General features: G+C 40.2%; 1 protein-coding gene across 2 annotated transcripts in view; it reads left to right on the top strand.

The window, feature by feature from the left end:
* The window catches only part of NAV3 (neuron navigator 3), a 343,145-nt gene that overhangs the window by 191,337 nt on the left and 127,582 nt on the right, over positions 1-24,226 (top strand). For both annotated transcript variants that reach the window (XM_067559905.1, XM_067559904.1), the window contains exons 10-12: positions 4,822-4,930; positions 5,326-5,709; positions 10,785-10,904. In XM_067559905.1, coding sequence (XP_067416006.1) covers positions 4,822-4,930; positions 5,326-5,709; positions 10,785-10,904 — 613 coding nt within the window. The remainder of the gene's footprint in view (positions 1-4,821; positions 4,931-5,325; positions 5,710-10,784; positions 10,905-24,226) is intronic.

Below are 24,226 nucleotides of genomic sequence, written 5' to 3'. Positions count from 1 at the left end.
TTTGTTATGCAGGAGGTGAGACTGGATGCTCATTATGGTCCCTTCTGGACTTAGTCTATAAATGTATGAAGTGTATTGGGATTTACAGTGTTTTGTTTTGTTTTATGCCTGCTGTGGGATTGTGGGAAATAAGGTTCCAGTTCAGGAAAGCATCCCTAGGGTGCTTAAGTACATGCTTACCTTTAAGTGCTTTTCTGAATAGGGATAGATTTTAAGTGTGTGCTGAAATGTTTTCCTAAATCGGGACCAAAGACTGAGTATCATTCATAATTTTTTAGCAACCCTCATAGCAACCCTTCATTAACGTGCTATTCTTAAAATGAGTTTTTATTCAACCCCAAAATTATGATTGTTGTGTGAGTGTGGAATATTATTGGCAGGATGGGTTAGTGCATGTTGTACGTGGGCAGGAAAAGGTTTGTGGAGCTGGAAAATGAAGAAGGGGCACAGCAGGTGGTAACTGAAGGTGGGAAGTCAAGGAAGAAGAGAAGAGTAGTTATTCCTATACAAAGAGTGGATGAGCCAATGGCGATACCACCAAATAAGAGCCCAAGGAGGATAAAGGATGGGTTTCAGAGGATTGCAAGGGAAAGTAGATGATGAGAGGACTTGGAGCCAGAAAGAACAGGGGATAGGCTGGAGAATCACAGCGTCACCAGGAAAAGGCAGGTCTACATGACTGGGGACTTCCTACTGAGAAGAACAGACAGGCCTGTAACCAGAATTGATCCAGAGAAAAGAAGGGTGTGCTGTCTGCTGGGTGCTAAGATACGGGATGTGGACTTGAGGCGGAAGAGGATCCTAAAGGGAGCGGGAAAGAATCCAAGATTGTCCTTCATGTGGGAACAAATGATACGGCTAGATTCTTGCTGGAATGTATCAAAGGAGACTGTGCCAAACTGGGGAAGACTCTAAAGGAAATCATGGTTCAGGTGCTCTTAAGTGCCTGTCCCTAGAGAATGACAACAATTCCCATGACAAGATTCCCATGACAACATGGGAACATGACAAGATTCCCATGATCAACAGATGGCTCAGGCAGTGATGCTATAAGGAGGGCTTTGGGATGTATGGGCACTGAGAGTCATTCATAGACAGAGGACTGTTCTCTTGGGGTGGACTTCACCTGAGTAGGGAAGGAATGGACTTCTAGGATGGAGGTTGACGCAACTGGTTAAGAGAGCTTTAAACTAGGAATTTCGGGAAGATGGTTGGGAGATGCCCAGGTAATCTCCATGCCTGATTTTAACATTGAGAGGGAGGAAAATGAAGTAAGAAAGGACACAGCAGTGGATAGGAGAATGGACATTAAGAGGAAGAGTAGTGTAGATATCAGTCTAATAGGTGATACTGATGGTAGAATGATTGTGCCAAATCAGGTAAGGAATGTGAGTGAAGCCAAACAGCAAAAATTAAGATCTTTGTATACAATGCAAGGAGCCTGGGTAATAAAATGGAGGAACTAGAGCTACTGATGGAGGAAGAGAAACCAGATATTATAGGGATAACAGAAACATGGTGGAATAGTAGTCATAACTGGAGTACAGGTATTGAAGGGTATGTGCTGTTGAGGAAAGACAGAAATAAAGGCAAAGGTAGTGGAGTAACATTGTATATCAATAATGAGGTAGACTGTAAAGAAATTAGAAGTGATGGAATAGATAGACAGAGTCTGTATAGGCAAAAATCACATTGGGGAAGAAAGCTACTAGAGCTTCCCCTGGTATAGTGCTTGGGGTGTGCTACAAACACGGGGATCCAATTTGGATATGGAGAGAGAGCTCTTTAATGTTTTTAATGAAGTAAATACTACTGAGAATTGTGTGATTATGGGAGACTTTAACTGCCCAGATATAGACTGGAGGACAAGTGCAAGTAATAATAGGGTCCAGATTTTTATGGATGTGATAGCTGACTGATTCCTTCACCAAATAGTTATTGAACCAACAAAAGGAGATGCCATTTTAGATTTGGTATTGTTAAGTAATGAGGACCTCATAAAAGAGCTGGTTGTAGGGGACAACCTTTGGTCAAGCGACCATGAGCATATTCAATTCAAACTAAATGGAAGGATAAACAAAAATAGATCTGTGACTAGGGACTTTTATTTCAAAAGTGCTAATTTTAAAAAATTAAGGGAATTAGGGAAGTGGACTGGACTGAAGAACTCATGGATCTAAAGGCAGAGGAGGCTTCGAATTACTTCAAGTCAAAGTTGCAAGAACTATCTGAAGCCTGCATCCAAAGGAAGGGGAATAAATTCATAGGCAAGAGTTGTAGACCAAGATGGATGAGCAAGCCTCTCAGACAGGTGGTTAAGGAAAAGCAGAAAGCCTACAAGGAGTGGAAGATGGGAGGGGTCAGCAAGGAAAGCTGCCTCTTGGAGGTCAAAACATGTAGGGATAATGTGAGAAATGCCAAAAGCCAAGTAGAGCTGGACCTTGCGAAGGAATTATACCAATAGTAAAAGGTTCTACAGCCATATAAATAAGAAGAAAATGAAGAAAGAAGAAGTGGGACTGCTAAACACTGAGGATGGGGTGGAGGTTAAGGATAATCTAGGCATGGCCCAATATCCAAACAAATACTTTGCCTCTATTTTTAATGTGGCTAATGAAGAGCTTGGGGGATAGTGGCAGGGTAGCTAATGAGAATGATGATATGGAGGTAGAAATTACCACAGTTGAGGTAAAAGCCAAACTCGAACAGCTTAATGGGACTAAGTCGGGCGGCCCGGATAATCCCCATCCAAGAATATTAAAGGAACTAACAGATGAAATTGCAAGCCCATTAGCAAAGATTTGTAATTAATCTGTAAACTCAGGTGTTGTACCATGTGACTGGAGAATTGCTAACATAGTTCCTATTTTTAAGAAAGGGGAAAAGAATTATGTGGGTAACTACAGGGCTGTTAATTTGACCTCAGTAATGTGCAAGGTCTTGGTAAAAAAAATTAAAAAGAAAGTAGTTTAGGACATTGAGGTTAATGGTAATTGGGACAAAATACAACAAGATTTTATAAAAGGTAGATTGTGCCAAACCAACCTGATCTCCTTTTTTGAGAAGATAACAGAATTTTTGGACAAAGGGAATGCAGTGGAGCTAATTTACCTATAATTCGTAAGGCATTTGATATGGTTCCACATGGGGAATTGTTAGCTAAATTGGAAAAGATGGGGATTAATATGAAAATTGAAAGGTGGATAAGGAACTGGTTAAAGGAGAGACTACAACAGGTCATACTGAAAGGTGAACTGTCAGGCTGAAGAGAAGTTACTAGTGGAGTTCCTCAGGGATCGGTCTTGGGACCAATCTTATTTAACCTTTTTATTACTCACCTTGGCACAAAAAGTGGGAATGTGCTAATAAGATTTGCGGATGACACAAAGTTGGGAGGGATTGCCAATACAGAGAAGGATCAGGATATCAGACAAAAAGATGTGGATGACCTTGTAAACTGGAGTAATAGAAAAAGGATGGAATGTAATAGTGGAAAGTGCAAGGTCATGCATTTAGGGACTAATTACAAGAATTTTTGCTATAAACTGGGGACTCATCAGTTATAAGTAACAGAGGAAGAGAAGGACCTGAGAGTATTGGTTGAACACAGGATGACTATGAGCCACCAATGTGATGTGGCTGTGAAAAAAGCTAATGTGGTTATAGGATGCATCACGCAAGGTATTTCTGGTGGAGACAGGGATGTGTTAGTACCTTACACAAGGCACTGGTAACACCTCATCTGGAACATTGTGTGCAGTTTTGGTCTCCCATGTTTAAGAAAGATGAATTCACACTGGAACAGGTACAGAGAAGAGATACTAGGATGATCTGAGGAATGTAAAACCTGCCTTATGAGAGGAGACTCAAAGAACTTGGCTTGTTTAGCCTAACCAAAAGAAGATTGAGGGGAGATATGATTGCTTTCTATAAATACATCAGAGGGATAAATACCAGGGAGGAAGAGGAATTATTTAAGTTCAGCACCAATGTGGACATAAGAACAAATGGATATAAACTGGCCATCAGGAAGTTTAGACTTGAAATTAGACACAGGTTTCTAACCATCAGAGAAGTGAAGTTCTGAAATAGTCTTTGAAGAGGAGCAGAGGGGGCAAAAAACCTAGCTTGCTTCAAAATTGAGCTTGATAAGTTTATGCAGGGGATGGTATGATGGGACAGCCTAATTTGGCAATTAACTGATCTTTGAGTACTAGTGGTAAATATGTTCATTGGCCTGTCATGGAATGTTAGATGGGGTGCGTTCTGAGTTACTACGGATAATTCTTTCTGGGTATCTGGCTGGTGAGTCTTGCCCACATGCTCAGGGTTTAATTGATTGCCAAATTTGGGGTCAGGAAGGAATTTTCTCCCAGGGCATATTGGCAGAGACCCTGGGGGCTTTTCGCCTTCCTCTGCAGCATGGGGCACTGGTCACTTGCTGGTGGATTCTCTGTACCTTGAAGTCTTTAAACCATTATTTGAGGACATCAGTAATTCAATCATAGGTTTGGGGTCTATTACAGGAGTGGGTGAGTGAGGTTCTGTTGCCTGCATTGTGCAGGTCAGACTAGATGATCATATTGGTCCATTCTGACCTTAAAGTCTATGGGTCTATGATATGGATTGACACATATACAAATACTCTCTGTTCAAATTTTAAATTATATGTTTGATATGTTGATATATGTATGTATACATATATTGATATAGTTGTCTGCACACATGCGTGTGTTTTAGTTTATACACACACACACATACATACATACATGTGACTGCACACCAGCACAGAATTTATATTATTATTTTGTTTTCTTCCAGGGGAAGACCCAGAAACAAGAAGAATGCGAACAGTAAAGAATATAGCAGATCTGAGACAGAATTTGGAAGAAACTATGTCCAGTCTTAGAGGGACCCAAATAAGCCACAGGTAATATTTGTGCATGGACTCCTTACATTTTGGAGAGTAGAAGAGTACTTGCAGTCAAATATTGCAGGCTTACCATTAGAGGTTTGCAAGAGAAAATTAATATAACAATATTCTGATCGCTATTATTTGTGTGTCTGGGATTCTTGTCACAATAATTTGATGTAAATGTTTTGTTTACCCTTCTGCAAATAGTATCTCAGGACTCATTTGGAAGCTTGTCTACAGTTTTAAGTGTCTAATGTGTACAAATAAAAAATCTGTAGAGAAAAGGTTTTCGGTTATTTTATACCCAGTTTATATTTCTACACTTCACCTATCTGTGCAACTTTTGCTCATCTTTATTTTTGAGAAAGAGAGAGAGCACGATTAACTGATTTCTACATTTTATTTGACAGCACATTGGAGACAACTTTTGACAGCACTGTGACAACTGAAGTGAATGGGCGAAGTATACCAAGCTTGACAAGCCGATCCACGCCAGTGACTTGGAGGCTTGGCCAGGCCAGTCCTCGCCTCCAGGCTGGAGATGCCCCATCTTTGGGTGGTGGTTACCCTCGCAGTAGTGCTGGTCGTTTCATACATACGGACCCCTCGCGATTCATGTATACCACACCTCTTCGCCGAGCAGCTGTTTCTCGCCTTGGGAATATGTCACAGATTGAGATGAATGAAAAAGGAAGCAGTGATCTGGACATGTCCTCTGAAGTTGATGTTGGAGGTTACATGAGTGATGGGGACATTCTTGGGAAAAGCCTCAGAACAGATGACATCAATAGTGGGTAAGTGGCATTTTACCCAGCTGAAACCATAATGCAGGACGGGGCAAATTTAACTAGATTTTGCGTAAAGACATCTAACCTGGTAAATGTAGAATTGTGGACACCACATAATGCTTAAATAAAATAATAACACTCTTATAATCCTTCTGTGGGGTCCAGCTTGTTCCCTGTTGAGGTCAATGAGAGTTCAGCTATTAGCTTCCGGGGGTGCAGAAGCAGGTTTTTAGCGGTCTGAATATAAAGTGTTTATTGAGGTTTCCACAACTGTCTCGTAAAACCAGAGTTTGGTTCTATCATGCCTTAGAGCTTTTTTCAGTATTCCTCTTGCATTTTTTCAGTGACAGATATTGTATTTTCAGATAGGGCTGACTTTTTCTGTTTGCATGTCAGATGCTGCCTTTACCACAATTCTTCAACTGTGCGTATCATTTCTGACCTGTTGGAATACCCTTTGAGACAGGAATATGTCAGTTACTGTTTTCCTCTGGTTAACCCAGGAGCAATGGATGACAATTGTTTTCATTTTTGCATCCTATTTTTGTTTGTTTGTTCATTTGTTTTTCAGGGACTGATTTCAACCTGATTTCAAAAGTAGACTATTGTAATTATCGCATATACAGATTCCATTTTCTGGCTCTACCAAGAAAGAACTTTTTAATGTTGTTTAAAAAAAAAAAAAAAAAAAAATGTGCCAATGATGATATTCCTTGTTGATTTGAGGGTATCTCTGAGACTCTTGCCTTTGGCACTGAGGATAGACTTATACTCATTTGCCACTTGGGCGTATTTGTATTAAGTACTTTACTCTAAGAATTTACCTTGAGAGCTAGAAATTCCAATAGGTAATTTAAGAAAAAAGGCCTCATTTTCAATATTATCAATATTTGAATTACTCTTCACTTGCCTAATGTATCAGGTAGCGTATAGCAGGCAAAGTGCAATTCAAAGGGAGTCTTATGCTCAGGACACATTATAATATTCCAGGGTGCTTTTAGTGGACATCAGAACTTCAGAATAATTCTGTCTGCTTAGACAACTGGAAGCATGGGACATAGGAAATTATGGGACATAATTTTCCAGTGTGTAGATAGTAGTTCAAATCCAGCCCATAAATCAAAAGTGATTATAAGATTGTTAGCATCTGAAGGTTATTCAGTGGCTTATGTAAAATTAGTTAGTGCTCTGACTCTAATTCTTAGGGGACATTTGGCCATGTCACATCACATCACAGTTTGCACAAATTGGGACTCTTGCAGACAATCTTATCAGAGATGTCAAAGGTGGAATGGATATGAGACTGAAATACTCTAAGCCAGGAGATGGTCTCTCTAGGTCAGAGCTGAGGCACATGGATAGGGCAGGTTAGTGTCACAACCATGGGTGAAGTTTAGGGGGCCTGAGGGGCAATGCCCCCCCAAACTTATGATGATGGAGCCACCTCCCCCTGTTGGCTGAAGGGCACCGGGCTGAGAGCGGGGCCGGGCAGTGGTGGGGACCTTGGCGCCTCACACGGGCAACCCCAGGCAGTTGTTGGGGGGTAGGGGACCCTTAGGAGGGGAGGGCTGCTGCAAGCAGCTGGCCCAGCACAGTTGGCGGAGAGGGGGACAGAGCTGGTCCAGCTCCATGCTCTTCACTTTGCACAGCTGCTTCCATCTCCAGTCAGAGCACTGCTCCCAGCAGCCGTCACCATCACCTGCCTCCAGCAGCAGTCCCCCACCGCTGCCGGGCACTCTCCCTGAGCTGCTACTGCTCTGCAGGCTCCTGGAGCCAGCAGCTTCATCCACGCTGCTGCCTGCGGATAATCCTGTTGATGAGGTGCGATTCCCTGCCGCTGTTTTCTCTGGTGGGTCACATCAGGCTCTGGAGCTGCGGGGGAGCTACTGCTACCCCTTGCCCTCCTTCCTTCCCCAAATTAAGCAGTCAAACTCCACCTATGGTCACAACCCATGCTGTAAGTGGACTGTGGATGTTTAAATCTCTAGGGCTACGGCTACACTGATGGCAGCAAATATGCCATTGTCATATCGATTTCTCTGGATCGACTGAGTGGTCAGTGCAGACCCGCTCAGTCGATCCAGAAATCAAAGTACTAAGACCAGCTACACAAGTAGCATAGCTCTGCGTCGATTCCCATCAGCGCAGCGCAGTACAGACAGAACGCAGAAGAGAAGCTCAGCAGTCAATGGGAGTTACGCAAGTTTTTTGCGTACTTTGCGTAACTCCCGTCGACTGCCGCCGAATCTCACAGGTAAGTGTAGACAGGGCCTAGCTTAGTATATTGCCAGCATGCCTTTCTGTGGTGCAGGAAACTGCTTTCAGTAGCAATCTCAGCAATTCTACACACCAACCTGGAAAAGACTAAGCATGATGTGGAGCTCATGTAACTGGTCTCTGTTGAAGTGTAGCTGAGGTTAAAGAATGGATGATGGTGAAACGGAATGTTCTAGTCCAACAATTTGGCAACATTATGGAAATGCTGGCAGTCTTATGAGGTCCCATGCCTCTGCCTGGATTTAAATAGTGAGCTGAAAAGAAGAGGAAGAAGACAGCTCAGAATGATTTCATGGTTCCTGCTATATCAAAAGAGGAAGAAGAAATGTGTGAGACGCAGCACCGTGATATCTGAAGCCCCCTTTTCCACAAAGAAAAATATGCTGTACTTTTGCTTTGTTTATGTCCTTGTCAAAAAAAGAGAGGAGGAGCCTCTGCAGTGCTTGATATGAAATGTATTTATTAACGTATCATATTAGTATTTATTTATTTATAGTATTTATTAATGTATCACATTAGAGAATGATTAAGGCATTGTGTTATGTGATTTTTCTTTACATCACTAATAAGGATGAGTCAATAAACAGTAAGTAGTAATGTGGTCAGGTAGCATATTTTAGGTACAGTAGATATTAAAATACAAGTTAATATGCTCTAAAAATTCAAGATGCATTGAGGCATGTAAAGACATCCTTTTTCTTCTCTCTTTCTCACTTAATTACTTTAAACACTCGAGGATAGGAATCCAGTAGTAATTAGGAATTAGTGTGAGGAAGGCCTGCTTCACAAGTTAAGCTTTTCCACTATGACCCTTATTTATCTGAAGGGGAAAAGAACCTTACAGACTGAGTTCTGTTCTAACCACAGTTGTATTTAATGTGCAGTTCCACAGCCATAGAATTTGCTGCATAAATCATCACCTGCTACATAAATTTGCTCCAGAATCTAAGCTTTCATTTTAAACAAAAATTTCTAGCCTGTATGATCATCAGGGAAACCGTCCATATGTGAATCAAATGTAATCCAATGCAGGGCTATATCCTGGAGTCTTTAAACAGACAGCCTGAAACCAGGGGGTTGCAAATATATAGTACTATTCACAGTGTGAACTACATCTTAACAAAGGGACATGTGTTGTGGACGTTTTCATGTTTAATTTAAAAAAAATAATCAAACAACAACATCCCCCCATGTTTTAATATACTTGAAAGTGCTGCAGAATTTAGGTATAGCTTGCCAAAAAGTACTCAGGGGCTCATAAACTAAAGCCACAATTCTTGGCTGCACTGCAGCAGCTTTTCACTGCAACATCTGCACAAAGCTGCTCTAAAGTGCTTAGCTAGCCATGGCAGGATCTTTTTACCATAGGCAGATGCTCCAATGGCATATACTTGGCATAGCTAGTTCTATGCCACCTCTTCCTGGCTACTGGGCATGTGCTCTGGTAATCCCAGGCTGCTGTATTAGCCTCATGAACCCAGTGACAGTTGGCTTAAATTGGAGCTTTTCTCAGAGGGACCCAAAAGGGACTGAATCAATATACATCTGGCCTGAGATTAGGATAATGCAATCCTGTGTTCAGCTGGGTGTTCTTGACTTTAGCTGGAGACAGGGACCTAAGACTCTGTGTAGCACTTTTAGGGCAAAATATTAATTTAATTGGACGTACATTTGAACTGAAAGATGAATATGGGTAGCACTATTTTACGGCTATAGAAAAAGTTGTGATTAGAATCATTTTAGTTGAAAGAGAACTCTGATGAGTCATATTCACCATCCTCACTGCATCATGACAGAATTGATTTCAGCCTAAAACATTCAGTATAAAAGGGTGTTCAGATCTGTCTTGAATATCTTCAGTTATGGTGACTGTACAGTTTTCCACTGTGTTTCATTACCTGAGTGCTGTAATTAAACATTTTCCCAATATCCCACCTACCTTTCCTATGTGTATTGGTATTATTACTAGTAGAGATTCATACATCTGAATGGTGCTTTATAAAATTATATGCAAACAGTGTCTCTGCACCAAATATCTTACATTTTAGACACAAACAATAGGATGATACAACAACTCAGGAAGGGGATAAGGAACGGGCGATCATGGGAAACAAGGCAATATGATAATCAGGTCTCTTGTGAGAGTAATGCACAGGTCTTGAGGGTTACACAGCTCTCTAGTACTGCTTAATTAAATACCATAGAAACGCTAAAAGATGTAACTGTGGGTTAGGTAGGAGTCTCAAAAATTTTTGCTGCTAGTTACAATTCAATCATCTTTAATTAGTGTTTAGTGATTTACATTGAATAGCACCACACTGGTTGCTGTAATTTTTAGTTTTATAAATTTTATTCAATATAACATGAAGAAAGCAGCATAAAGCAACAACACGGAAACATGACAGCATAAATGGTCAGATTTTTAAAAGGCAGCCTCCATTTTTAATATGAACAGTTAAGACTATTTGCATGGCTGACTATCTGATCGCACCATAGAAAGGACTGCAAGGTTAGATTCTTAACCTCTGTCTTCTGTTCTCCAACTCAGATGGAAGCACTTGTTTTTTTTATCAGAACTATGCTTTTTCTTAATTCAGATGCTATTGTCTTCAGCCAGCATCTCAAAATGGAAGACAGATTCATGAAAGGAGACTTTACTACAAAGTGGGGAATCCTTCACTTTGAGCTTTGAATTCTACAGCCCATTAGCTTTATTGCTGCCAGATTTTTCAGAGTTTCAGAGTTTGCTTTAGAGTTGCCATAGTTTTGCATTTCCTACTGATTGACCATACATTTATTTTCAGGTACATGACAGATGGAGGGCTCAACCTGTATACAAGAAGTCTGAACCGAATACCAGACCTAGCTGCCTCTCGAGACGTCATCCAGAGAGGGGTGCATGATGTGACTGTGGATGCTGACAGGTAATAACCTTTTCTTTTTCCCAATTGGAGCATACAGACAAGGTCTCATCATCATTCATACCTGCCAGCCTTTCAAAGCATTTCATGAGTAGTAGTGAATGAAGGCAGGATTCGTGGCTCATTGGGATCTTAGCCCTCAGGTTTGAGAGGACATACCTAATGCAGCAGGGGAAAAAGTCTATCTGGGAACAAGAGTCTGTCAAGAAGAAAAGAACATGGAGGAAGAATCCATTTTGTGAGGATGGGGGAAGAATATCAAGGAGTCCAGAATGGGAGTGTAGTTTGGGGGTTAAGTGTCTTGAAATGGGACGTGATGATTTCTATGGTTAGTCCTGTAAACAAGGATACATCATAGGGAGAACAAAGAGAGTGGAACAGAGAGGTGGAAAGTGAAAAGCTAACAAAGGAAAATGGAGGGGAGGGGAAGGAGCAGAACTGGGGACAGGAAGCAATATATATAGGGCTCATTTGTTCCAGATGGCCGCCACCCTGCTTTTGGAGCAGCAGAATGCCCCAGGCGGAGCTCTAGTGTCAGCTCTCCTCAGCTCTCCATCCACTTTGTATCCCTGGGGATGCTAGAAGAAGGCAGGGACTGCAATTATAAGCAGCTTCTGTACAGGCAAACAAAAGGGAGAAGACTCCTTGCACCATCCTTTCCTTGTGCATCTGTGCAAAGTTCAGGCAGAGTCGGACCCAGCATGTACACCAGACGTTTGCTTGTGCCGGCCTCGCTTGGAAGAGGATCTTCTATCCTTGTTCCATTAGCCAAAAATGTATATTTTTCAGAGATGGACTCAAGCCACCAAGTCTGGATCTAAATTCATAATCCAATTTTTGCAGAGCTCAGGGCTGTTCAAATCTGGGATTTTAGTCCAGACCATCACAGGGATAAGCTCCAGCTGCAGAGTTTGGCAGTGTTAAGAAATCAGGGTGTGGCTTTTGTCCATCTTTTTTAAATCAAGTTTCACTTTAGGGGAAAAAACAGAGGTTTTATCAAAGAGAGGAAAAGATTCACAAACTTGTACTGGTTTTGCAAACCCAGCAAATTAGTTGAAGCAGCTCCCATGACTTCCAACTCTATAAAATTAGTCCATTCTTAAGCTTTATGATTATTTATAATTTCCTAAATTGTCTGAGGAAAACATGTTCATCATGCAAGGTTCATACAGTCTGAATTAGTCAAACAGTACATATAATGTACCAGATTACAAGAAGATGGTTTTAATCTGGAGATGCAATTACTTTCTTTAAATCCTTTTATTTTGTTAATGGATTAACATGGATAGACTTTGCCAAAGAAGTCTATTTTAGAGAGGACTTAAGAGAGGTTAGTTCTTTGGTATGAAAGGGAATGAAGGGATTTACAGCAATGAAGAAGGTGCAAAGGAGGAGGAGAAAATGAGAGATGAGATGTAGTCAGGATGGAGTTGTGTGGAGCCTTGACGATGAGAAGAAGAATCTTAAATTTCATGTATAAGAAAAAGGGTGGAGAGTTTGGAAGATGGGAGAGACGGGATCAGAGTACAAAATGACTTTAGCATTAAGTATTCAAAATTGCTAGAGATGAGCCCACAGTGCAGATATCGACTGCAAAACACCCAAAATTTCAGAAGTAATCTGACCCAGGGTTTTAGCTCAAATCCATTACAGAGGGATGGGACGGCTCTTCAGAGCCTCCTCGCTTTCCAAGCTCTGGACTCCAGTCTGGGATTTTGGTTTGTGAACACCACGAGAAATTTTCTTTCAGAATATATGCATGGATGTCTTTTATATACCATTTATGTACACATGTAGATGCCATTTATGTACATAAATATTTTGCAAGTGTGTTTTACTGGGGGGACTGGCAGCACCTCCTGTTATTGAGGTTGCCAGACATTTGCCGATATAAAGACTATTTACAGTTGCTTAAAATTGCCTGTTTGCCAAATTTTAACCATTTGGACTGAAAACATTGTTTTAACCATGTTAAAAATTATGGTAATTTTTTCTTTGAAAAACTCTAGGACTCATTCAGTGCACAGAGTCAGTCTGCTCTGGGGATGAACCAGGGTTATGTAGTAAAGAAGACTGTTTGTAAGACCCCTGTTTTATTTGTGATAGAGATTGGAAGATATCTAGTGAATGATGCAGGGGATTTCAGGGCGACAAAGGAAAGTCTCATCGTCAAGGCACTTGAATGCTGCTTTGGAGAACTGGATTCTATCCCTGCACTCCCGTAGTGTAGTTATGTGATGCTAAGCAAGTCATTTAAACCACAGTTTTCATAGGTGGCCACTGTTTGTATGTTCTTCATTTTCTGCGTGCCTGACTTGATACTCTGGGGTTTGATTTGCAGAAGTGCTCAGCACTCACAACTGAAGTCAAGGTGAGCTGGTCCTAGGTATCTGAAATTGGGAACACAAAACTAGTGAAACTTTTTACCTAAATCTCTCTGTGCCTCAGTTCCACATCTGTAAAATGGGGATAATACTGTCCCTTCTCCTCACAGATGTGAAGAGAAATGAACTTGTTCATGAAACATTCAGATACTATAGTGATTTGTACTATAGAAAAGCCGATGGAGAAATTAATAATTCTATCTTCAGAGCAGGGTTTGAATAGTACACAGTAAATAAGTAAACAGATCATAAAATAAGCTATATTCTTCCAGAGCACTAAATGAGACAGCAGTTCTGTGGAAAAAATAGTAAGTGGTAATGTAATTAAAGATAATATCATAATGCATACGCACAAGGGGACTGAATTAAGATTGCTGGACTTTGCAACTTTAATAATTGTCCTCTAACATAGTTTTTTTGCATGTATTTTAAATATATGCTATGCCACCATGCAGAATGAGAATATTCCAGAAAGGATGGAACTAGGCTGTTCTCAGTGGTGGCAGATGAAAGAACAAGAAGCAATGGTCTCAAGCTGCAGTGGGAGAAGTCTAGGTTGGATATTAGGAAAATCTTTTTCACTAGGAGGGTGGTGAAGTACTGGAATGGGCTACCTAGGGTGGTGGTGGAATCTCCATCGTTAGAGGTTTTTAAGGCCTGGCTTGACAAAGCCCTGGTTGGAATGATTTAGTTGAGGTTGGTCCTGCTTTGAGCAGGGAGTTGGACTAGATGACCTCCTGAGGTCCCTTCCATCCCTAATCTTCTTTGCTTCTATTATTCTATTATTTTGAAGTGCCAAATACTGTTGTTTGTTTTTATGAGTTCAGGTGACCACAAAACTCATGTTTGCCAAAATGAAACTGATGCACGAGAGAGCTGTATTAGATCATTCTAAAGAAATGAAAGTAAATTATTGTGCATTTCAACAAAATGCACTGTACTTATAGTATGAAAGTGGAAAAAGCAATGCAAAGATTGGTGTGATCCTTGCTTTGATTGGTGGGCTGGAGTTCCATATTTTATAATAGCTGCTGTATTTACAGTTTTATTTTATCCTCAAGTAGAGCTGTGGATATTACTTTTACACCCTGAGGGAGAAAGCGGTTTTATATTAAGATACAGCTTACCTCTGGCATGCTACACTTTCATGTGGGAGGTCTATATTCCTGTATATCTGCTCTTTGGGGTTATGAAGGACATATATATGCTCTTTAAGGGAGAGTAAAGTACCAGTTGCTTTGCCATAATGCATCTTTCATGATGGTATTGGCATGATACTCTTGTTCCTGCCCATTTAGCTAGAAAACACTTCATTGGCAGCTGTGTGGAGAGAAAATATCTGATATTACTGTGTAGATAGATATTTTACATTTAGCATGCTTTCAGGGAGTGCTTTTTCTATATTCTCTCCATTACTACAGCCAACACACTTTTTTTGACAGTGCCTCCATGTTCTTGATGGAAATTGCATTTGGGCTTTCTCTGACACCCTTATAATCCTTGTATCCTTTATGACTTTTTCTATTCTTCAGCTGGCAGCCTTGTGGGCTAGTGGTTACTCTTGGGGAAAATGGCAGTTTTGATAGATGCATGCTCTGATTCTGAGTCTGGTTTTCCTCTCATATACACATGGCTAAGTCAGGACTAACGCCACTGATGTCAGTCTGGGTACAATGGTGTAAGAAGAGGAGATTCAGGCCCACCGTGTTAATGACTGCAACTAATAAGCAACTACAGCTGGCATCTGCCTCTTTCCCTGAGAGTCCCAGAGAAACAAGTAATGAAGGAATGTTCCTCTTGTGGAAGCCAAGCATGTAAGAGTTCTTTCTAAATAACTTGCAAGTTGTTCATAACATGACGACAATAAAAGTTTAAATACATTAACATCAAATATGTCTGCCAGAGTTCAAGAGTTGCTTATATAATGCTATAAACACAAAGCTCTCAAAAGATTCATTGTAGCAGGTCATTCCACTGAAAAATTCTTAACAGTTCAGAGAAATGGATGAAAAGACATTGGAAGCAGCAGAATTGGTTCTTGTATTGTATATTGTCTTACTTGGACACTTTTTGTCTCTAAAGTCCCATTTGGATGGCATTTCTGTTGTCTTGCCTGAGGAACAAGCAAAGTTCCAGCTTGAGCAGATGGATCTTTTGAAGTGGGTGTGTGTTTGTGTGTAGCTGGTGGTCCTTCATGATGGAATTTTATTTTTATTTATCATCCCATTCTTCTACCCCGCACTCTAGTGGTTTCCCTCTGGGATTCACTATGAGAAAATTGGAGGCGCATTCTTCCAGTTAGAACCCTTTTTGGAAGTAATATAAACTAAAGCAGGTTAGATGTAACAACAGAATTAATTCACTCCCAGGAAAGTAGAAAAGCAATTTACAAGTGAGTGATAGTGATTTGCAAGTCATTCTGTGTAGCCAGAAAATAAAAAAGCTCTAATGTAGCTAAATCCAATCCTGTTATAAGTGGATGTAGCTCCATTGAAGTCAATCAAGTTGTTTCCACATATCCCAGGACAGAATTTGGCTCACTGTATCAAAAAGCTATGACATTTTCCTTACTTCCACACCAATCAGCAGAAGTGGCTCACCCCATCGTTTCTTCCTCCAGCACTATCTTTAACTTTATCCTTTCTCAGTAACGTGCCAGACCACAGGCCCAGCATTCCATTTCTCTACATTTTATATATGGGAATCTCTCCATAAATTAAGCCATGTGATTGAGTTCATGTCCAAAAAGTTAAGTGGCTGGTTCTTTGTGAATGTACCTCTTGTGTGCCTTGGTCACTACCCAGCTCAAATGCATTTTTATTGCACTGGGCTTGACATGAATCCCTTTTCACTTGGTTTCAGCGTTCTTATGTTTAGGGCTTCCTTAAAATGCTGGTACCATCTGTTACTTGTGCAGAGGATTTGGCAGTCATTTTGCACTCAGCTCAGGCTGCCCTTTTGTTTGTTCTCAGCCAAACCATAATCACCATAATACATTATTAATTATGATTATAATAAAATAATTCCAGATTTTGCCTGCAGTTTATTAACTAACTTCCTGCCTGGCTGACTATGAGTCTTTCCCAGTATTTGTTTGAGGAGATGGATGTTGAGTAGGAATATTGTATTTTCTCAAAGAAGTTTGGAGGATTGAACCGTGAACCCAGTTTCACAACATACTGTACTGTTAGGAGCCAAAAGGTTTTAAAAGGATTATGAATGATGATTTAACATTTTAGTAGATTACATGGGCTGTTTTTACCCCCCTCATTTTCAAATTTGTGGTCATTACATTGAAATCATTTGTATGGAATATCAAATATTTGGAATTTTACTCGTTGAACTATTTGTCTACACATAGGTGTGCTGTATACTGTAAAAGTCATCTGCATGCCCAGACACTCTTGCTTGTCCTCTGTATTTCAGTCCTATAACCATTCTGTGCCTTCTTCCTCTTCTTCTTTCTATTGATTAGTACTAGTGTGATTACTGTATCACTGTTCTCTCATATTAACACTATATATTAACACTCATATTAACACTATAAATTTTGCCTGGTCATTTAACCCCTTCACTACCTTTGGTGGTTGTAAACTCTATGCCATTAATAAACATAATCACACCATTTATGTGAAATAACAGATAAGTAAATCAGTGAATAAATGTCTGTTTTTTGCCCAATCCAACAGGCCTTACTTAGGCAAAACTGGGAACTTTACCAACTGAGAATCTGCTGCTTTTTGCAGTGCAGCTTGACATCCCTTTGCTGCAACTGCCTTCATCACAGAGTGCATCTGGCATTGGTACTCCATGGCACAAAACAAAAAATCATGACATCACTTTTAAAAATTGGCATGATTTACCAGATCATGTGACCTGCTTTCATAATTTTTTCATGGCTGTGATTTTGTAATATACTATATATCCTAAGGTCACGGTAACAGTGAAATAACCTCAGTACTCTTGTTGTTATTACACTGATATCTCTGGAAAACATAATTAAAGAATCTATCTTCTGGTACAATTTAGATATAAAACTTTGTTTTTACTGTTGTTGCTTTCTTCACCAGTTTTAATCTTCCATAATTTCTCTTAACTTCTGTTACTGTTAACATCTCCCACTATTTGCTTTCATTTTTTTCAAATCATCTTGCTTTTCCATAATCCCAGTTATAAATCCTTACTCATTTTGGCATCCATTGTTGCTTTGCTATCAAAAAAAAATCTCAGAAGTATCTTTTTCAATACATATTTTAGAGTTTTTTTTATTGTATTTCTGTAAGCCAACAGTGTTAAACTAAATTATATAAAATATACCTATGTTTATATACATCCATGCCAGTTAGATAAATCCTGTCAAATCAGTGCTGTTGATTTATTTCGACACCTTTAATTATTAAGCATACATGACCCTTTGTGGATGGATGTATATTCTAAAAGGCCATAAATTAAGCTTGAAAGCTTGTCCCTTCCACCAACAGAAGTTGGTCCAGTAAAATGTACCACCTACTTTGTCTCTGTCATATCCTGAGACCAGCACAGCTACAACAACACTGCAAACATAAATCAATAGTAAGTTTTATTTTAGCATTTGCAAAAAAAATATTAATTTAGAAAGGACATTTTACTTTGATTGGATGTTACTGTGGCCTGGGTCATATTTTCAAAAGCAAGAACGTGGTTTATATAAGTAAAATAAAGCCACCTGCCTTTGATCTCATCCTTGTGAGATTCTGCTCTTCCTGCTTTAAATTTCTATAGCAATCCACAGAAACATGAACCAAAATATTAAATATTTAAGCTCTTATTAAAATCAATGACATAAACAATGTTGTTGTTTTGTCAGAAGTATGTTCAACTGTCACAGTCCGGCAACATGATGTCTGCTGACATTAAGCTTATATAAGGAAATTACACTGGAAAGGAAAGAAAAGTGCATGGCAGATGTTTAGCTCAAAAGAGGAACGAGCTGCAAGTGATTATTTATGGAAAATGAATAACAACTGAAGTTTTCTCTTTCTCTGTTTTTGTTCAATAGTAGCAGAAAGAGACAAGATCAGTTAATTTGCTGGTTCAACTTTGTGAAAGTGGCATCTATGGAAGTAGCTTTTGAGTCTTCTGCAAAGAGTGGAAGTGAATTTGGTTTTCATATGATGCTAAATGGGCTAAACCATTTAACTTATTGTAGGGATCATTAACATGAGGAGCATCCATTTGCAGTTGTTCCATTGTACATTCTCTTTAATCTACCCTTACAGCGTGGGTGGTATGGACATATTTATTAGTGTCATATGCATTCTATCTGCATTCTTCATTTCTGCTTAACTCAATGTTTGTTTTAAATAGTTATAAATTATTTGCAGTGGGCCTGGATTTCATTATATTTTAACAAATTGCAAATATTTCCTTTCAGGAAGAATGTAGATGAGATTGTTCTAAGTGTAGGCTATTATTTCTAAGGAGAATATCAGTATGCATGATGAAGACTCTCTCAGACATGCAGAATGTTTGAATACACCTTCAGTAGCAGCATCTTTCTGGTCCACTACTGTAACTAATTACTAATGGGAAAGAATGATATATTGTCTGTCTTTAATTAGAAGAATGAGATGTGAGCAAGCTTTTGACTGCTCACAAGAACACCCCAGGATTCATTATATAAAGATTTAATTTGACTCTCTTTTGTGTGGTTGCATTTGATTCCAAAAGCCAGGGAAAACACTATATTCTGTAAACTGATTTGGTTTCACTGATGACTTGGGGAGCTGGCCTTGCTTTGATGATTGTCTTCTGCTGTTCTGTCACTAATGGATAGTTATACTGGCGCATACCCTAAAATAACTCAAACTGAGATCACAGCTCTGAAAGATTACAAAAATGATCTGTTATAGACAGTTACTTTGCTAGCCCCTTGTAAAAATTGGGGAGGGGGAGCTTTTCAGGGTTTACTCTGTGGGATACAATAGTATCTGCCCAAAGAATGGATCACCAACCCTACCCTACCCTACCCTTTGCTCTACTTCGGCTTAGATATTGATAATCCTCAGAGATACCGGCTTCCTCTTAGGGAAAAATATTCTGATTATTAAAACAAAATGTCATGCTCTTCTGCCTTAAAAGCCGTTTATTTAAGAACTGCTTATGTATTGAGTGACTGCATACAAAACATAAATAAACATGTGCATGTTTGGCAGGCAGGGAAAACACCATTGCATGACTGTTGAAATTAACCTCTTCAAAGGAAGTAGCTTTATTCAAAACACTGGAAATCTCTTTCCTGGATTTTTTGGCTAGAAATCAGTTTCTTGGAATATTTGCATTTGGCAGCTTAAGCAGAATTCACAAGTGATGGGAAATTCTGAGTAAAACGAAGGGTCAGATCATGGCCCATCCTGCACACCCATGTCGGGGGAGGTAGAAAGGGACATAAGGCTCCCTTGAGACAGCAACCTATGTTATGCTGTACAGCTGCCACTCCCCTCACCGCCGCGCCCGCCCCCCCCCCGGCCCTTGCATGTGCATGAGGAGTAGGTAGGGATAGAAAATAGGTGGAGCCCTAATAATGTCCCTCCAACACATTGGACTAGGGCTAGGACATTGGAGGATGTGCATTACTCTGAGCATAGGGCTGTCCCTGCCGGAGCAGGGGTGGAACTGAAAGGCAGGTTGTGACTCTTTGGCTATGTCCGCATGGCACGCCATTGGGATTGTCGTGTAGCATATGTGTAGATACACACCGCAGTGCAAGGCAGGCTGTGTAGCTACAGGTGTCAGTGAAAGGCTCTGGCAGAGGGGAGGCAGGGGTGGAAAGTCTTCAGCAGCTCCCCACTGCCAGAGCCTCTGCCCGTTGCCAGAGCTTTTCCCTGCTGAGGGGAAAGGCTCCAGCAACATGGAGCTGAAAGATCCTTTCCCCACCGTTGAAGCCTTTCCTGCCTGCTGGAGTCTTTCACTGCTAAAAGTAGCAGTGTAGTTGGAGAGGCATGGTTTGGGCAAGTAGAGAGCAATATATAGTATGTACATACCCATATCCTTCAGGCGTATCTTTACTCTATCACCTCAGCCGTTACCTCATGGTCTACACTGCTATTTATACCCATGCTAGGGTGGCTACATGGTTATGAACATTATGCCCTGCCAAAAGAAATGTGCAGTGTAGACATACTCCTTCTGTTGCAATTTGCTTCATGGGCTACTCTTGGGGCATCATAACAACATGCTTTTCCATACATGGGACTGGTAGGAAAATGACAATATAGCTCTAATATATATTTGCAAAAAAAAAAAAAAAAACCCTTTGGATTGGCAGTTATGCTGCAAAGCAGCTAAATCAGTATGAAATTTTACTTGCCCAGTATATGCCAGAAGTAAAATGATTCTCAGGATCTGGCCTGAGAAATTATCATGCAGTATTTGTAACTGGATGAAAATGAAATGAAGAAAAATGTCAATAAGTCTGAGCAGGTTAGGGAACATGAAAACCTTTACATTTCCAGAATAACAAAAGTCCATTCATCCCATTAAATTTGGTACAGTCATCGTCCAAGTTGACAGACCATGAAGCTGTGATTTGGGAAGGATTCATCACAAAGAGTAGCCACCAGTCAATGTACAGAACATCACTCACTGTGAAATACTCTCTGTAGAATACTGACATGTTAACCATTTTCTTTGAAAAGCTTCTTTCTATGCATTTCTATCACATTCCACTTTTTAAATCCAAATTTTGTCATTTCTGAGTCTCTCTTGATCAAGAGAGAAAAAGATGATCCTGCCTTTTCAGTCTGTTCTCATAAAGGAGGTTCTGGAGACTTGCTGCCCTTGTTTTGGGTCCCCTGTGGTGACTTCATCTCCTAACAGACAAATATTTGGTACATCAGTATGCCTGGAGTTTTTCTTTTGAAGTTTACAGCATTAATCTCATCTGTATCTAATTGTTAAAATACTAAGTCTTCAAAGATTTCCTTGCCATATGTAAACAAAACATTGTCATAACAGTTTAAGCAGGATCAGATGCACAAAATTAACAATGGAACCATCAATGCCTTTTACAAAATCTTTTGTAACAAAGGATACAATTAATTCATAATTCAAACCTGCTAAGTGCGTCGGATCATTTAAAGAATAAACTCTCTTTGTATGTAATTAAAAAAACAAAAACTTTTCCGATTTTAAACTCTCCTAAAAGAATAAGCTATTAAAAAGTTACTGGTGTGTTTTGACTGTGAGGTTAAATTTTCTTAGTTGTTTGCTTAGGAGAAATTATGGTCCAGAAATATTTCAGACTGAAGCACAGAACAGAAAAGGAAGGGTACTGAGTGGGTAAGCTCATGAAAGCAAAAATTGCTTTATTGAATTTTAAAAGTGTATGTAGCTTTGAAAATAATTATATTGCCTTGGGAAGAACAATAATTGCCAGCAAAGGTATTTCTTGTTCCTCATAGTGCTTAATTTAGAACTAAATCTTAGCAATATAAGTTAGAAGGTTTGGGTTTTTTACTTACTATATCTGTGATAAACTACTGGGAGCTAACAGGTGAGGCAGCACTCTGATTGCTCTGTCACTAACCGGATCCCCCAGAGAGGTCTGAGTGAGGAATAAAATGTAATTATCTAATCAGGTGAGGTGTGCTAAAGGATTAATTAGTCCATCAGCTGTGGGCTGATAAAAAGGCACAGTAATAAAGTGCAAGAAGAGAGGAACAGAGCTCACTGAGTCTAGGCTTAGAGAAATCTGAAGGAAGGGAGACCTCTTTTCCTCTCAGGTCCTGGAGGAAGGGGTGATGGTACAAGCGACACTGTAAATAATATTGCTGCATGGAACAATAAAGGTTTTAATTGAACAACTGAAATAAATTGCAGAGCGTGGACACAGAACCGGTGGAGTCTGAGCTGTTTCTATGGTGCTAGAAGACAGGAGTAGAGCATGCCCAGTTAAAATATCCTACAATTTTTAATCAAACATCTAGTATGTTACCTTATCCAAAAATAAATGGAACAAAATCTGTCAAACAGAAACTGAACAAATTGCTGGGGGGAAAGAGCTGAACAAGAAATCACATGATGAAAAACATTACTAGATCATCTAGTGCATCTTCTTGTTGTTCAGTTTAGTCTCAAATGATTGGGACTTTCACCACTGCCCCCCTTCCAGAGATGAGGGGAAAAGGGACCGTCCATGGGTGGATCTCTGCAGGAGTGCAGATAACTTCCTCTAGGGCACCACTCACTCACCTCCTCAGAACCTTCTGGAGGTTGCTGTGTATAGGTCCAGCATTGGCACGAGCTGAGTTGGGTGGGTGGGGCACAGGGGCTGGGAAACCAAGGGCAGGCCTGTAAGACACACTAGCTCCCTCTGACCACCCCCACAAGTTTCCAGGAAAAGATAATACAGCCTGGGGCTCTTTTACATTTTCTGACACACCCTCCTGAAGAGTTCCAAGGGCATCCTCAGGGAAAGGGAAAGGATCTACTGGGATACTCCATAAAAATGGCCATGGCCTCCTCTGGATCGTGCAATGAGGGAGGGATAAATCCACAAGATCCAGTGCCTTTGCCAGACAGACACCAGGCACATCCTGTGTGGGAGTTGCCTTGACCCAAGGCAGAGTTTCAGCAGAGAGTATAGTAATGTAGTACTATAGTAATAGGGAGGACCAGAAATGCTCTAGTGGAACACCTCAGCTCTTCATTTGGGGAATCTAAGTAAGGGAGGGGTGAAGACTAGGTCTTCCCCTCCTTACTACTTCCAAGTTAGCTACATCCTTCTTGGCCAGAGGCCAGAAAGGCAGACCAGCTAGCATGGAACATGCCCAGGCAGAAATAGAGGTCCAGAGCAAGATGCAATCAGGTTGGGAAGCAGGAGATGATAAACCCCTGGGTCTCCATGATTCTGCTTCTCCCTCATCTTTCTGCTGTTGGTAAGTGGTTTGGAGTGGAGAAGCGTTTTTGGGTTTGTTTTTTTGTTTTTTTGTTTTTTTTGGGGGGGGGGAGGGGAGGGTGTAGACATTTACACCTTCAATGGAATGGTGTCCACACAGCTGAATTTTGTCAAGAGAGGACGTCCAGGAAGAAGCCCTTCTCTGTGACAAAAAGGGCTACTGCAATCATTGGATGTATACCCAAGGGAATAGTGAGCTAGTGGGATTTATCTTTGCATATGGCATTGATGAAACCGATACTGGGAATGCTGTGTACGGTTCTGATGTCCACTTTGAAAAGGATGCTGAAAAATTGGAGAAGGTGCAGAAAAAAGCCACATAAATTATTCTAGGGCTGGAAAAAATGCCTTACAGTGAGACTTAAAGAGCTCAATCTGCTTAGTTAGTCAAAAAGAAAACTAAGGTGACTTGATTACGGTGTTTAAGTACCTTCACAAGGAAAAAATACAAAAGAGCTCCTTAATATAGCAGAAATAAGCATAACAAGATACCAATGGCTAGAAGTGGAAGCCAAACATATTCAAATTACTAATCAGACACACAATTTTAACAGTGAGAGTAGTTAATCTTTGAAACAAACTGCTAAATTAAGTGGCAGATTCTCCATCTCTTCATAGCTTGAGATCATGACTGGATGCCTTTCTGGAAGATGTGCTTTAGTCAAACACAAGTTCTTGGGCTCAATACAAGATTAATTGGGTGAAATATAATGGCCTGTGAGATACAGGGGGTCAGACTAGATGACATAATGGCTCCCTGTATAAGTCTCTTAATTTTTACCAGGACATTGCCAGAGAATCTAAAGCAATGCATCAATTTGTTTTTGTAATAGTCTGCCTCAGAGATGCTGTGAGATTTCCCAAATATAGACATTGTGGTCCCTCTGTGAAGGAAGTTAATTGGCTGAACAGAGGGAGCTTTCATTCCCTGAAAGATCATTGTAACAGAAAGCTTGGGAGAGATCATAGGCCTGTCACAGACTATTTTGGTGAGTTTAATTATG

Source organism: Emydura macquarii, unplaced genomic scaffold, assembly GCF_026122565.2.
Source record: "Emydura macquarii macquarii isolate MOO-44397 ecotype Brisbane River unplaced genomic scaffold, CSIRO-AGI_Emac_v2 contig_2205, whole genome shotgun sequence".
NCBI lineage: Eukaryota > Metazoa > Chordata > Testudines > Chelidae > Emydura > Emydura macquarii.
This window is presented reverse-complemented; position numbering and strand designations above follow the sequence as displayed.